The 13,138-nt window shown below is 42.9% G+C and overlaps 1 protein-coding gene across 1 annotated transcript; it reads right to left on the bottom strand.

Moving 5' to 3' along the window:
- Positions 1-434: 434 nt before the first annotated feature.
- Positions 435-1,617, bottom strand: LOC311227214 (uncharacterized protein). The gene has a single exon (XM_084312780.1). The coding sequence runs from the start codon at positions 1,506-1,508 to the stop codon at positions 699-701; it is 810 nt and encodes a 269-aa protein (XP_084168906.1). The 5' UTR covers positions 1,509-1,617; the 3' UTR covers positions 435-698.
- Positions 1,618-13,138: the final 11,521 nt, after the last annotated feature.

Raw genomic sequence — 13,138 nt, 5'->3', positions numbered from 1 at the left:
GCTCGCTGGTTGTTTGGTTTTATAACCCGAGATTGGAAGCACATAATAGGTAGGGCAGTGTGTCAATCAAACGGCGGCCATTTTAACTTTATACCAATGTGCTGGTTGAGACAATAACACAGCGTGATGCCGGCAGACGGCTGTAAAAAGTATTGAGACTTGTGAGGGGTGGGCCGTCGGAACGTTAAGTGGTTTTAAGCACAAATCTTGATACATTCAAAGTATGAAAACAAGGGCATTCCATCAGTGCAATAAGGAATTCTGGTGTTAAATAGTCTCTTGCAAAGGTGTCAGGATGTCTTTGTGGAGAGGAGAGTAGGTGTGTGTGAGTAGAGGGAGCAGGGGTCCTTAGGATGCACATTTGTGTCCTCTGAATATCCTAATGGTCATGTATCTATAATTAATTTAATTTCAAACCTTTATTTCAAGGAGTGATACACTGTGGTTATCGTCATTTACAGCGATGATGAGCTTACAAAACAAAGACAGTTATCAGAACATTCATACACATAGGGACAACAAAAATAAGAATAAGCAATATATTAAAAAAAAATAAAAAAATAACTTTTAAATGCAAAAGAGAAAAGGAAGAACCTTCAGATTCAGAGTCAGTTGGAGGACATTCCAGGTGTTGGAAGCATCAAAAGAAAAAGCAGTTTTCCTAGTTCAGAGCAAACTGGAGGAACCCTAAGAACCAGTCAATCATTTGAACGTGTAGAATATGTTCTAAATGGTTTCTCTCCATTATGTACTTTCATATGAATATTCAGATTACCTTTCTGACTGAACCCTTTCTTACAAACTGAGCAACTAAATGGTTTCTCTCCTGTATGTACTTTCATATGCATATTCAGATTACCTTTCTGACTGAACCCTTTCTTACAAACTGAGCAACTAAATGGCTTGTCTCCTGTATGTGTTAACATGTGTATCTTCATTGTTACCTCATGAGCAAATGTTATGCCACAAAATGAACAACTAAATGGTTTCTCTTCAGTATGGCGTCTCATATGACTCTTTAGATTACCTTTCTCATTGAACCCTTTCTGACAAACTGAGCAAGTAAATGGTTTGTCACCTGTATGAGTTCTCATGTGTATCTGCAGATACGATTTACTATTGAGCCCTTTTCCACAAACTGAGCAACTAAATGGTTTCTCTTCTGTATGTACTCTCATATGAATATTCAGATGACCTTTCTGACTGAACCATTTCTTACAAACTGAGCAACTAAATGGCTTCTCTCCAGTATGAGTTCTCATGTGTGTCTGCAGTTGTATCATCCGACTGAACCCTTTCCCACAAACTGAACAACTAAATGGTTTCCCATCTGTACCCGACTGAGGTTTCAGACTCTCCTCCCATTCATCATTGTCATCAGTCTCAGCTCCAGAACAGCCTGAAGAGAGGAGCTGACCATCTCTAGTTGGTTCCAGATTACCAGCTGGATCTAAGTTACAGGCTGGTTCTGATAGTCCACAGTCCTCTCCATCAGGTTCCGTTTTCATCTGTTCAGTTGAGGTGCTGGCAGTTGAGGTGCTGGGTAAAGAGTAAGCCTCTCTGTTTTTCTCCCTCTGGGTTTGAAGAGACTGGAAGGGCTGACTTTTCTCTTGACCATCTTCACATTTCACTGGGATCCTGGAGCCATCATCCTCCTCTAGATCTTGAGATAGTTCCTCCTGTTCCTCTTTAATCTGTAGGGCTTCTGGGTCCTGGGTTTGGCTGAGCTGTGAGGAGTGAGTCTTCTCCCCATCGTGTTGACATTTCACAGAGACAGGACATAATGCGAGCTCTGTGATATCAGTCTGCTCCAGACCTTGAAGGAGACTGGGGCTCCTCTCCTGCTGCTCAGGGTGGACCTCCTCTTCACACAAAAGGAGCTGCATAGGGAGGGAGTCTAGAGGGAGGAGAAAACAAATGATTGAAAACTTTATTAACAGATTGCAGAATGGGTACAGTACAGTACAGCTCAATACAACAATTGTTAAGGGGATGCAGACCAGAGAAAGACTTTCGTCTTGTATACATCAGGGTCCCCCATTTTCAATTCATCATCAAATCAAACAGCTTATTTAACTATGTTACCTTTGGAATAATAGTAATAATGTTAAAGGATACGTTAGGAATCTTTGACCACTAGCTCTATTTCCTACTTGATGTTGTCCATCGGTAGAGTCCTTTTGTCAGCACAATCCATGCTGATCTTAATACTGGATACGTGCAGTGCTAGCTAGTTACCACCAGAGCTAATGTAAACTAGTCAATGCAGCCACGCTCCAGTCTGTACAAGCCCTGAAATAAACACTGATGCCTACTTTGGGTGCAGTGTGGAGTAGGTTTCAGCATTTATTTCAGGGCTTGTAAAGACTGGTGGATGGCCCTATTGGCACTATTGATCCCTGGTGATATCTTGATATTTGAAGAAAATACATCCGTTTCAACTTCTGACCACAGCAAACACAACATGTCCTGTAATGCCTTCAGTGTTCCTGGGTACAAATGAAAGTCACTTGTGTAGAGTGAGGCCAAAAAGGACCATGAAAACATGAACGGATATGTTGGAGCCTTATTGCTTATTATGTAGAATGTTTTCTTTTTGACAATGTGTTTGATAATTGGATTTAAACGTATTCTATATCGTCAATATATTTATCATGAAGCAGAAATCATTTAATTTGGTCATTTGGAATGGTTGCGCCCTCTATGTTGGTTTGGTATGGTAATAGTAGGCCTAATGGTTCGCTGATTGATAATCATTATCAGGTGTTAAAATGGGTGTCTACCGGGAACAAGGACAGTTTTTGATTTGGAAAAGACGGGGCAGTTTGTTTTATAGATATGTTCATTCGTGACGTTTGGGAGACCAAAAGCCGGTACAGGATACAAACAGACACTGAATGGCCAATAGGGGGCGCTATAATAAGCACTGAACGTTTAAGCCTTCCAGTTTGTCGTAGAGAGGTGACACCATACTAGGCCCAATCCTAATACCCCCCTTGGCCCTACCACTTGATCCTACCCCTCCGTTTTGCGAATGGTCACGTAGGGTCAAGGGTAGGGCCCTATGGAATCCGCAATTGCGGAATCGTGCAGGATTTCACGGAATTGAGATATTAACACGTGTGTGTGTGCGCGCGCATAAGCGCACGTCCCATCTCTGGTCTTAGGAAAGACCACATGATGTCAGAGGAGTTTGATAGTATTTACTGAGGATGGCCAGATAATGTTGATATTTAAACTAAAAAAAGTATTATACAGAGAGAAGCTTCAGCAAGTACAAAACGCTGCTGACAGACAAAAGAGAATCCCTCACTGAGGAAAACACAAAGCGCCTAACCATCATGTATCACAATGGTGATGTCAGCCAGAGATGGGGAGAAGCATGGACCTTTAACTCATTCAACTCCAGTCACGAGAAAAGTCGGGTTAACTCGCCAACCGTTCAGCGCCAATTACGAGAAAACTCGGGTTTGAATTGTTATTTCTCTTATTAGCTATATCCATACATTTTTCATCCATCCAGCCTGATGTTATCATTGGGAATGGGTCTGAGCTCGCAAAAGGGCAAATACTGCCGCCTACGCCTTCCAGCCGGTATTGCACTCTATTAGAAATGGCGTAGTTTCTTTTCAGGGCCGATCTGAGCCGTGCAGGCAGGGTTTAAATACTCCGGCAGGACTAGCCTTTACAACGTTACATCTGCTATGCTACCCCGCTACCCCCCCCCCCCCCCCCCCCCCCCTCATATGCAATTCCGGGCAATGTGGGACGGACCTCTACGAGCAGTATTTGGAATGGCGATCAGATAATTTGATTATTTCTTTTGCATTACATCAGAGACCAGGTAAGGACTCATAAAATATTGCGTTGATTTGATATTTCTTTCTACCGCAATCGACGCTGTCTGTGTGTGTGTGGCTGTTTACCGTTGAGTGCAGGAGGTGGCTGGGGGAGCGCCGCGCTACGAGGGCCATTTCATGTATGCATGAGGAAGGATAATAATCTAGCATTGATTTCAGGAAGATTCGATAATCAGGCGAAAAATGACAACGTGTTTAGTGTATTGAACTAAAGGGCTATTATCGCGTCTTTTCCTGGAATTACTAAGAATCACCAAAACTATACTCATATTCAAAACGGTATAAAACGGAAATGTACGGATGAAAAAACAATCTGTTTTGTGCATGTTGACTGGAAGCAACTCACTGACAATCGACGGGTGTATTAGACCCATAGCTATAATATAAGATATATTTTAAGCACTCGCAAATCTCGCAGTCTCCCCAATGATTAAAGCAATGGCGTTCTAGTGCACTCTGGCGCATTAAGCGATGGCGCAGAATAGGGGTGGACGGTATAAACGGTATACGGTATAAACGGTATTAATTTGCTCTACGGTATGGATTTTGACTATACCGTGTAACCGGTAGAGCAGCTCTAAAATAGCAATGACGTCATGTAACCACAGCGCGACTATTTCAATCGCATTTGCCCCTAAAAATAGATAGAATTAGTCATAGATAATAGATATGTGCAAACTGGAAAAAGTTATTTAGGAGGCTTCGCGCAGTGGGCGTGTCAACACGCAATTGTCATTTCATAATAAACACATATCACCGCAGCGCACAGCAAGTTTCAATTTCAGTTCCTGGCATTTTTAACCAGTGGAGAAAGGTAAGAGATGTCCCTATCGTTTTTCTTATATGAATTATTATACGTTAATAAAACATACCTGGTGATCAACTACAGTTTGCTGTAAACATTATGTTATGCGTGTAGTGTTATGATAACGACGGCTGCAGTGGGAGCCGGGAGGACGGCTGCAGCAGTGGATTTGCGAATAGCATGCAGCTGCAGAGCCGCAGAGCCAGCGGCGCTTTCAGGTCAGGTCCGCTCAACAGCGCCCCCCCACCCAACGGCTGAAAGCTGTGACCAGACCTGAAAGCGCCGCTGGCTCTGCGGCTCTGCAGCTACATATGCTTCTAGCAAAATCCAGCATCCAGCCCGGCTGTTTGCAATGGGAGCAGCACGAACTCGGGACTTATTTTATTTGGAATATAATGACTTTATACGCAAAAGTAGCCTAGTTTTAAGTTAAAATATTATAAATCTACATGCCTTGAGGATGTCATTCTTTATATAGCCTGCCTATCAGGCAAAAAAAATTATTCTAACGGATACACTGATACCGTGATATATACCGTTACCGCCTATGCTTCAAATTATACCGTGATATAAATTTTAGACCATACCGTCCACCCCTAGCGCAGAATGAGTTAAAGGACATCTCTTTGAATGAAATTTCATTTGACAGTTTTAAGATTTCTTTAAAAATAGTATTATTTAGTATTATTTAACTATTTAATTATTATTTAGTTATTGCACTGCACTGGCAGTTGAACTGCATTGAAAAAACAACCTAATAACTGAATACTGGGCACTGAACATTGAACTGCACTGGCACGGTTTGCAGATGTACTGTTATAACATTTAGTTAAAAACATAAGTTTGCATTGTTTTTTTTTGTTAAATCCAAAGGAAAAAATATTAAATCAGAGAAATCCAAAAACAGGAAAATTAAAAACAGAGTAATCTAAAAACAGGAAAAGATAGAACGGATTTCATGGGGCCCTAGTCGAGGGGTATTTCATGGGGCCCTAGTCGAGGGGTAGTGGTCATTGTTACGACCCTGGCTCAGAGGGAAGCAACATAAGGCACACAGACACCAAGGCTAGAGCCATATGAAATCCGCGTTCACGGAATCGCGGACGGAATCGCGGAATTAACCAATAAAAATGGAATCAACTGCAAAACGTGGAATATTGCAGAATTTGGCCTAATCTGGACTGAAATTTCGTTTTTGGGTGGAACGTTTGGTGCACACGCGACCGGGGAGGCGGGGACTCTACAGCATGTTACACACAACACAGCCGCGGTGCTCAAGCGTCTGGCTGCTTCAGTGTTAACATCGTCAAGAAGCTAAACAATTCCACAATAAGCCCTCAATTCAGAGCAGAACAGTATCCTAATGACTTTTATGCCTCCGGCAGGGCTGTACGTTAACTTTTTTTGCACATAGCACTGGTGCTACAGAGGTTGATAGTTTTGTAGCACAGGCCAAAATCTTGTAGCACAAGTATAAAACTTGTTATATTTGTAACAGTCACAAATGTGCCTATTGTATTTGTGTTATTTAGTTGCAGTGCCATGTTTGGCTGTCATTTAGTATATCGCCATGTGTTATTATTACTATGTGCTTTTATTATTACTATATGCTATTTTCAATTAATATCATAAAAACATAAGGAATATTAGCATAATTTTGAGTGGACTGAAGGAATGAGTCAGCGTTAATAGTTTTAAATGCAAATAATTTATTGAAACATAGAAGTGGGGTCGGTTGGGACACACACACACACACAATGGGGGACCCTGATGTAAACAAGACAAACGTCTTTCTCAGGTCTGCATCCCCTTAACAATTGTGTGTATTGAGCCATACTGTACTGTACCCATTCTGCAATCTGTTAAATAAAGTTCTCATTCATTCATTCACACACACTGTTTCAACTCACCACCCCCGCATCATATTGTAGTCTAGTCTGTCTTCAAACTTCCACTCCTCTCGAAACTTGTTTATTTGAATATCAACATTATCTGTCCATCCTCAGTTTACTATAATATACTCCTGTCCTGACTAGTGACTTCATCATCTTTCCAAACGCACGCACGCACACACACACACACACACACAGGGAAGGGGAGAGAGTGCCCCCCCATTTCCCTTTCCACACTGTGTCTGCTGGCTCTGCCTGTGATCAGGATTAGCTTGTTAGCTTGCTAACGTTGTAGTGATTGTAATGGTACATAAACGTTAATTTCGGGCGATGTGCGCATAAAGGAATGGCGACGGTGCAAAGCATGTAGATGCATTTGACCCGTTGCGAGAAGAAAAAAACACCACGGACTTATTTCGGGACGTGTAGGCGCACTGCTGTGTTAACGCAGAAACCGACCAACGCGCTGCTCTGCTTGCAGAAGGCGCACGGATAGGGCGGATATGACTCGTCGAGTTGTCACAAGAGTTTTTTCAAAATAAGATTATCATATGCACCTGAACGTTGCTAGCTTTCGGAGCCTAGCTGGAGCTGCGCGTGGGCAGAAATGAGACCCGCTACAGGATTTTCAAAATAAGAGTATCTATATGAACCGAATCCCTATCGCACCAGTGCTACTGAAGTAAATCCATCCATCGCACAGACCGCTGTTGCTGTAGCACGTGCAAGATATATGTCGCACTGTACAGGCCTGGCCTCCGGTGATAAGGTGTTTTGCTAATTCTGTCAACGTTCCGTGGACTGGACCCGCAAAAACACTTGCGACACTATTGTGATTAAATAGCTATAACGTTAGGACATGAATACATGATAGCTTCTAGCTAAATCTAGTGCACCCATCCATTTGTTTAATGCAAACGATTGTCATTATACACTGCCCTTTATAAACTAAATACACTTAAATAGCTATGTAACGTTATAGGACTATAGATGGAAATGATAGCTTCTAGAAGTTCTAGCTAAATCTGGTGCACCCATCCATTTGTTTAATGCAAACGATTGTCATTATACACTGCCCTTTATAATCTAAATAAACTTAAATAGCTATGAAACGTTACAGTACATAGGACTATAGATGGAAATGATAGCTTCTTGCTAAATCTAGTGCACTCATCCATTTGTTTAATGCAAACGATTGTCATTATACACTGCCCTTTATAATCTAAATAAACTTAAATAGCTATGAAACGTTACAGTACATAGGACTATAGATGGAAATGATAGCTTCTTGCTAAATCTAGTGCACCCATCCATTTGTTTAATGCAAACGATTGCCATTATACACTGTCCTTTATAAACGAAATAAACTAAACTAAAGGTGCCTAAATTATGCATTACTATATTTCATCACAATATAATAGATATAGCTAGGTTACTGACATTGTCATTGTGATAATGTCAGTAGTAGCTAGCTGTATCTATTGTTTACACTTGAAATATGTATTTTTATTTTGTCACAATATTAATTGAAAAATATTGTGTAAAATGTAACTGTATTTCTGAGTTGCAGCACTTAAAAACATTAAATGGACCGTTATATCTTATTCAATTGTGGACATTTATTCATTCCCACTTATTAGACACTATTTCTGATGGTAAAATGAGCATAAAAAGCAAAATTGGAAAATAATAAAACGGATTTCATATGGCTCTAACCAAGGGTCTGTGTGTAAAACAAAAGACTATACGTATTAACCTATCTAGCACAAACTAAAGATCAAAGTGGTGGAAGGGGGAGAGACACTGCCTCAACAATGTCCTCTAGCAACAGTCACACTGCATGTGTGTGTGGGGAAGGGCCTTTAAGCCTGCCAGGCAGGTGTCCAATTAGCAGCAATCAGCTAATTAGCAGCAGTCAGCTGCAGCCCAGGACACAGAACTAACATGGTACATAACATCTCCCCCATCAAAATGGTTGCCCAGGAGGCAACCACTACACAACAATCGACCAAACAGTGAGTCACTACCACAAAGCGGCCATGGGTCGGCCCCTGTCGAACACGACCATCAACCTCGTTGAATGCCTTACCAACGAGAACACACTGCAGTAGCAGCGTCCAGGCCGTATTAGGCCACTTCAACGTGGTTGCCACCCGTTCAAAAAGGGGAAAGTACCTATCCACATCCTTCTCAAAAAAAGGAGGCACCATCCTAATATTTTTGCCGACATCAAAACCGGAACGCGACTCCGAATGCAGAGAACCCGCCTGCAAGGCAGCATGCTTAAATTCAAACTCCTTCAGCGCACGATCGTGCTCGCTCTCCTCTCCTCTTGTTGTAGCTGTTTTTCCTTAAACTCACGCTCTTGTTGTAGCGGTTGTCCCTTAAGCTCACGCTCTCTCTCATCTCGCCTCTCCTCTTGTCCTAGCTGTTGTTCCTTAAGCTCACGCTCTGTAGCCGTTTCTCCTTAAACGCTAACTCCCTAAGCCTCCAATCACCTTCCGCCATACCAGAGAGTAGCGGAGACACATCAGAAGAAAGAGGCTCCTCCACCCTCGCCACAAGCACATGCTCCTCAATGAGTATAGCCCTCAAAGTCCCCAAGGCAGTCGTTTTTAAACGCTTCTCACTGGCAGTAAGCTCCACATTGTAGTGCACAGCAAGCTTCAGAAGCTGCCCTTTGGAAAACCTCTCCAACCCCTCGTCAGAAGGGTTATCAACAAAATCCTTTATGGTAGCCATCCTTACTGTACCAGCGCCACCAACTACTCACTTTAGATTAACCAAAAGCTGCCAAAAGCACCCTAGCATACACACAATTTACCTGAAGAACCACTAAAGAACCACTGAAGAACCACAAAGAACCACCGAAGAACCATAAAGAACCACTAAAGCACGCTGAAGCACCACTGAAGCACCCCTTGTTAGTGTTAGCATGCTAATGCTAATACTAATAACTATAAGGAGAGCAGTCAGTTTTGTGCCTGTCCGCCTGTGTGTTCGGCATGCGACCTGGTGGAGATGTGTGCCCCACTGAGCGCACCTTTCTAGTTTGCAAATAATTCAACCACCCTGAAATAAGCAGATGAGTCATACGCGCAGGAGGTCAGGTGCTAACAGGTAGGCTATTCAAACAAGCAGGAAACCGCAGACCCATGGCGCTACCTGCACATGCCTTCAACAAAACATCCCTGTGTTACACTCAAAAAAATTTATAATAACAAACAAATCCAAACAGGTGCCCCTTATAATCTGATATGACTACTCACAGCTTCTACATCTACACTGCAGTCAATGACGGACTGCCAGGCCCACCACATGTCTACACTAAAAAAAACTTACATCAGGCCCTAACACACTACCTGTATTTTCTGGCACCCTAACCTACCTACACTGAAGCTAAAGCACTGTAGACCTAACCCTCTTCAACCACACCTGCTACCAGCCAAAGATCATATTGACCACCAACCCGTCAAGTATATGGTATGGTACAAGACAAGTAGATGGTACCAATCACTTCTATGACTGCCCCAGGGGTAAGTGGTACACAGGAAGCTACAAACAGCCAGAAAATAATGACACTACCTACATGTGGTGTCCACTAAACTATATATCTTAACAGCATACAAGTAGTCAAATCAAATCACAAATTAAGGGCATACTCACCTGTTTGAAGACCGGCTCAAGCCCCCACGTTACACAACATGTAACGATCACTACCCAAACTACAGCACCAAGACACACCATGCAAAAAAAAAAAAAAAATATATATGTTTTTTTTTTTTTTTAACCAAAGGCAATTTGCCTAACCAAACAAATCTAGGGGTAATGTTTTCCAAATTCAATCCCGATCGAGCCCCCAATTGTTACGACCCTGGCTCAGAGGGAAGCAACATAAGGCACACAGACACCAAGGGTCTGTGTGTAAACCAAAAGACTATACGTTAGGGCTGCAACTAATGACTATTTTGGTAGTCGACTAATCTGTCGATTATTTTTTCGATTAGTCGACTAATCGAAAAACAATTATATTAAAAAAAAAATATATATATATTTTCACTACCTATCTTTGTGAAAGTGGCTTCTCGGCTCTGGTCCAGCTGAAGACAGAACAGAGGAACAGATTGGACATTGAGCATGACTTCAGAGTTGCTTTGAGACTCTTGTCAGGACCAAACAACATCCCCAGTTATCCCATTAGTTCCCCCAAACTTACTGTTGGTCTGTTATGTTAAGCTAAGAAGTCTTCAGCTGGCTGGACCAGAGCTGAGAAGCCACTTTCACAAAGATAGGTAGTGCAAAAAAAAATAAAAAAATTACAATTTTTTTTTAATGATTAATCGACGCAACAATATCTCGTCGACGATTTTTCATAATCGACATAGACTAATCGTTGCAGCCCTACTATACGTATTAACCTATCTAGCACAAACTAAAGATCAAAGTGGTGGAAGGGGGAGAGACACTGCCTCAACAATGTCCTCTAGCAACAGTCACACTGCATGTGTGTGTGGGGAAGGGCCTTTAAGCCTGCCAGGCAGGTGTCCAATTAGCAGCAGTCAGCTGCAGCCCAGGACACAGAACTAACATGGTACATAACAGTCATGTAGCCTCCAACAGAGGTAGAGGGGTCACAGTGGCTCAGGAGGTAGAGGAGTCGTCTGGTAATCCGGATGTTCCCAGTTCGATTCCCGCTCCTCCAGGGCAGTGTGTCGAAGTGTCCTTGAGCAAGACACACCACTAATTGCTCCTGTTGAGTAGGTTAACACCTTGCATGGTCGCCTCCGCCGTTGGTGTGTGAGTGAATGAGTCAAATGTGAGGAACAAATTGTAAAGCGCTTTGGATAAAATCTCTGCATATAAATGCATCATTTACCATTTCCACCTGGCCCTCCAAACGTAGTGTTTTCAGATGCCGACTCAAAACAGAGGGATAGAAGGGAGAACGTAGAGGACCTACATTTCCGTAGCGATAGTGAAACTGCTCGACTGGACGGACCAGGTAGTACCACTACTCATTCCGTGTTGGTTTTCTCCGCGGACCAGGGTCGTACACCAGTCCCCATGTCAAAATGTAGGAGAGACTCATCCGGTTAATAATAATAATAATACTACAATAATCCAAATCCTGAAAAGAACATTGGTCGACTGAGACTAAATTTCCTGCCATGCCATTTGTATTCAGTAACTGACCTTTTTTTTTTTTTTTTTTTTTGTATCTTTTTCCCCCTCCTTTTTCCTCCGATTTTCTCCCATCCCAATGTTAGTCGTTATGCCAATTCCCAATCCCCTTCCTGGTCGCTGCGCACTTAGCCTCCACTCTGTGGAGGCTATCACATGCTTCCTCCGACACACGTCTAGCCAATCAACCGCTTCTTTTCACCTGGCAGCGCGGACTCTCACTGAGAGGGTGTAACGTGTGGAAGGATCACACTACCCCCCTTAGATCCTATCCGCGCTGAGCAGGCGCCCCGACCGAACTGTAGGAGTCGCTGTTTACAACGACCCGGACCCACCCCGCCAGCTTTCCCACCCTCTAATACTGCCAATTGTATTAGTGTGAATGGCCAGCCAAGCTGGTGACAACACCGGGAGCTGGATTCGAACAGGCGAATCCAGCGTCTCCGGCGTTGGTGACGAACGCAATCTCCGCTACGCCACCTGACCGCCCAGTAACTGACCTTTTCAAAGTAATCTGCCCCAACCCTGGTTGAGACTCATGCATGCTTGTTTCAACAGTCAGTCAGTCAGTAAGGGTCCGGGACATTTTTGCTATTGTAGGCCAGCCCTCCTAACCTGATATGCCTTGCATTGCAAGGTAACGGCTCTCCGGCTCCAGTAAAAAAGAAAGATCATGATAGAGCTCTGTATCAAGAGTGTACAGTACCTGCCCAGCAGAAAGAGCTCTGTATCAAGAGTGTACAGTACCTGCCCAGCAGAAATAGAGCTGTATCAAGAGTGTACAGTACCTGCCCAGCAGAAATAGAGCACTGTATCAAGACAGTGTACAGTACCTGCCCAGCAGAAATAGAGCTCTGTATCATTTTTAAAGCCCATGCATCACAACACAGGTTTTCCAGACTAACCGAGGCACCAGCAGCTTTAAGCTGAATATTTCAATAGAGAATTATAAAAGATATTTCCCAGCCTCTGATCAGAAGGTGGCACATCCTGTGTACTTTTTGACGAGGAATGCAATGGTGGTCTTAGTTTTCCAATGCGACCCAAGGAACACCACTGGTTATTGAGGCAGGGAGCCAATCAGATGTTTTGCCTGCCAAGAGTGTTCCAGTGGTTGCTGTTTTGGTTCTTCCATGGAAAACTAAGACCTAGCGTTCCTTGTCAGTACAGGAACAAATGTACAGAACCACCAATGATAGTTTATTGTTTTTATTTTGTATTCAGCTTAAAGCTGCTGGTGCCTCTGGGAGTCTGTCCCAGAACCTTTGTTGATTGATTGATTGAAAATTGTTTAACAGATTTTAGAATGGGTACAATGTACTGTACAGCTCAATACACACAATTGTTAAGGGGATGCAGACCAGAGAAAGACTTTCGTCTTGTTTACATCAGGGTCCCCC

Source organism: Notolepis coatsorum, assembly GCF_963971535.1.
Source record: "Notolepis coatsorum genome assembly, chromosome: 4".
In the NCBI taxonomy this organism is placed as follows: Eukaryota; Metazoa; Chordata; class Actinopteri; order Aulopiformes; family Paralepididae; genus Notolepis; species Notolepis coatsorum.
The sequence above is the reverse complement of the archived record's forward strand: the minus strand, read 5'-3'. Positions and strand labels throughout refer to the sequence as shown.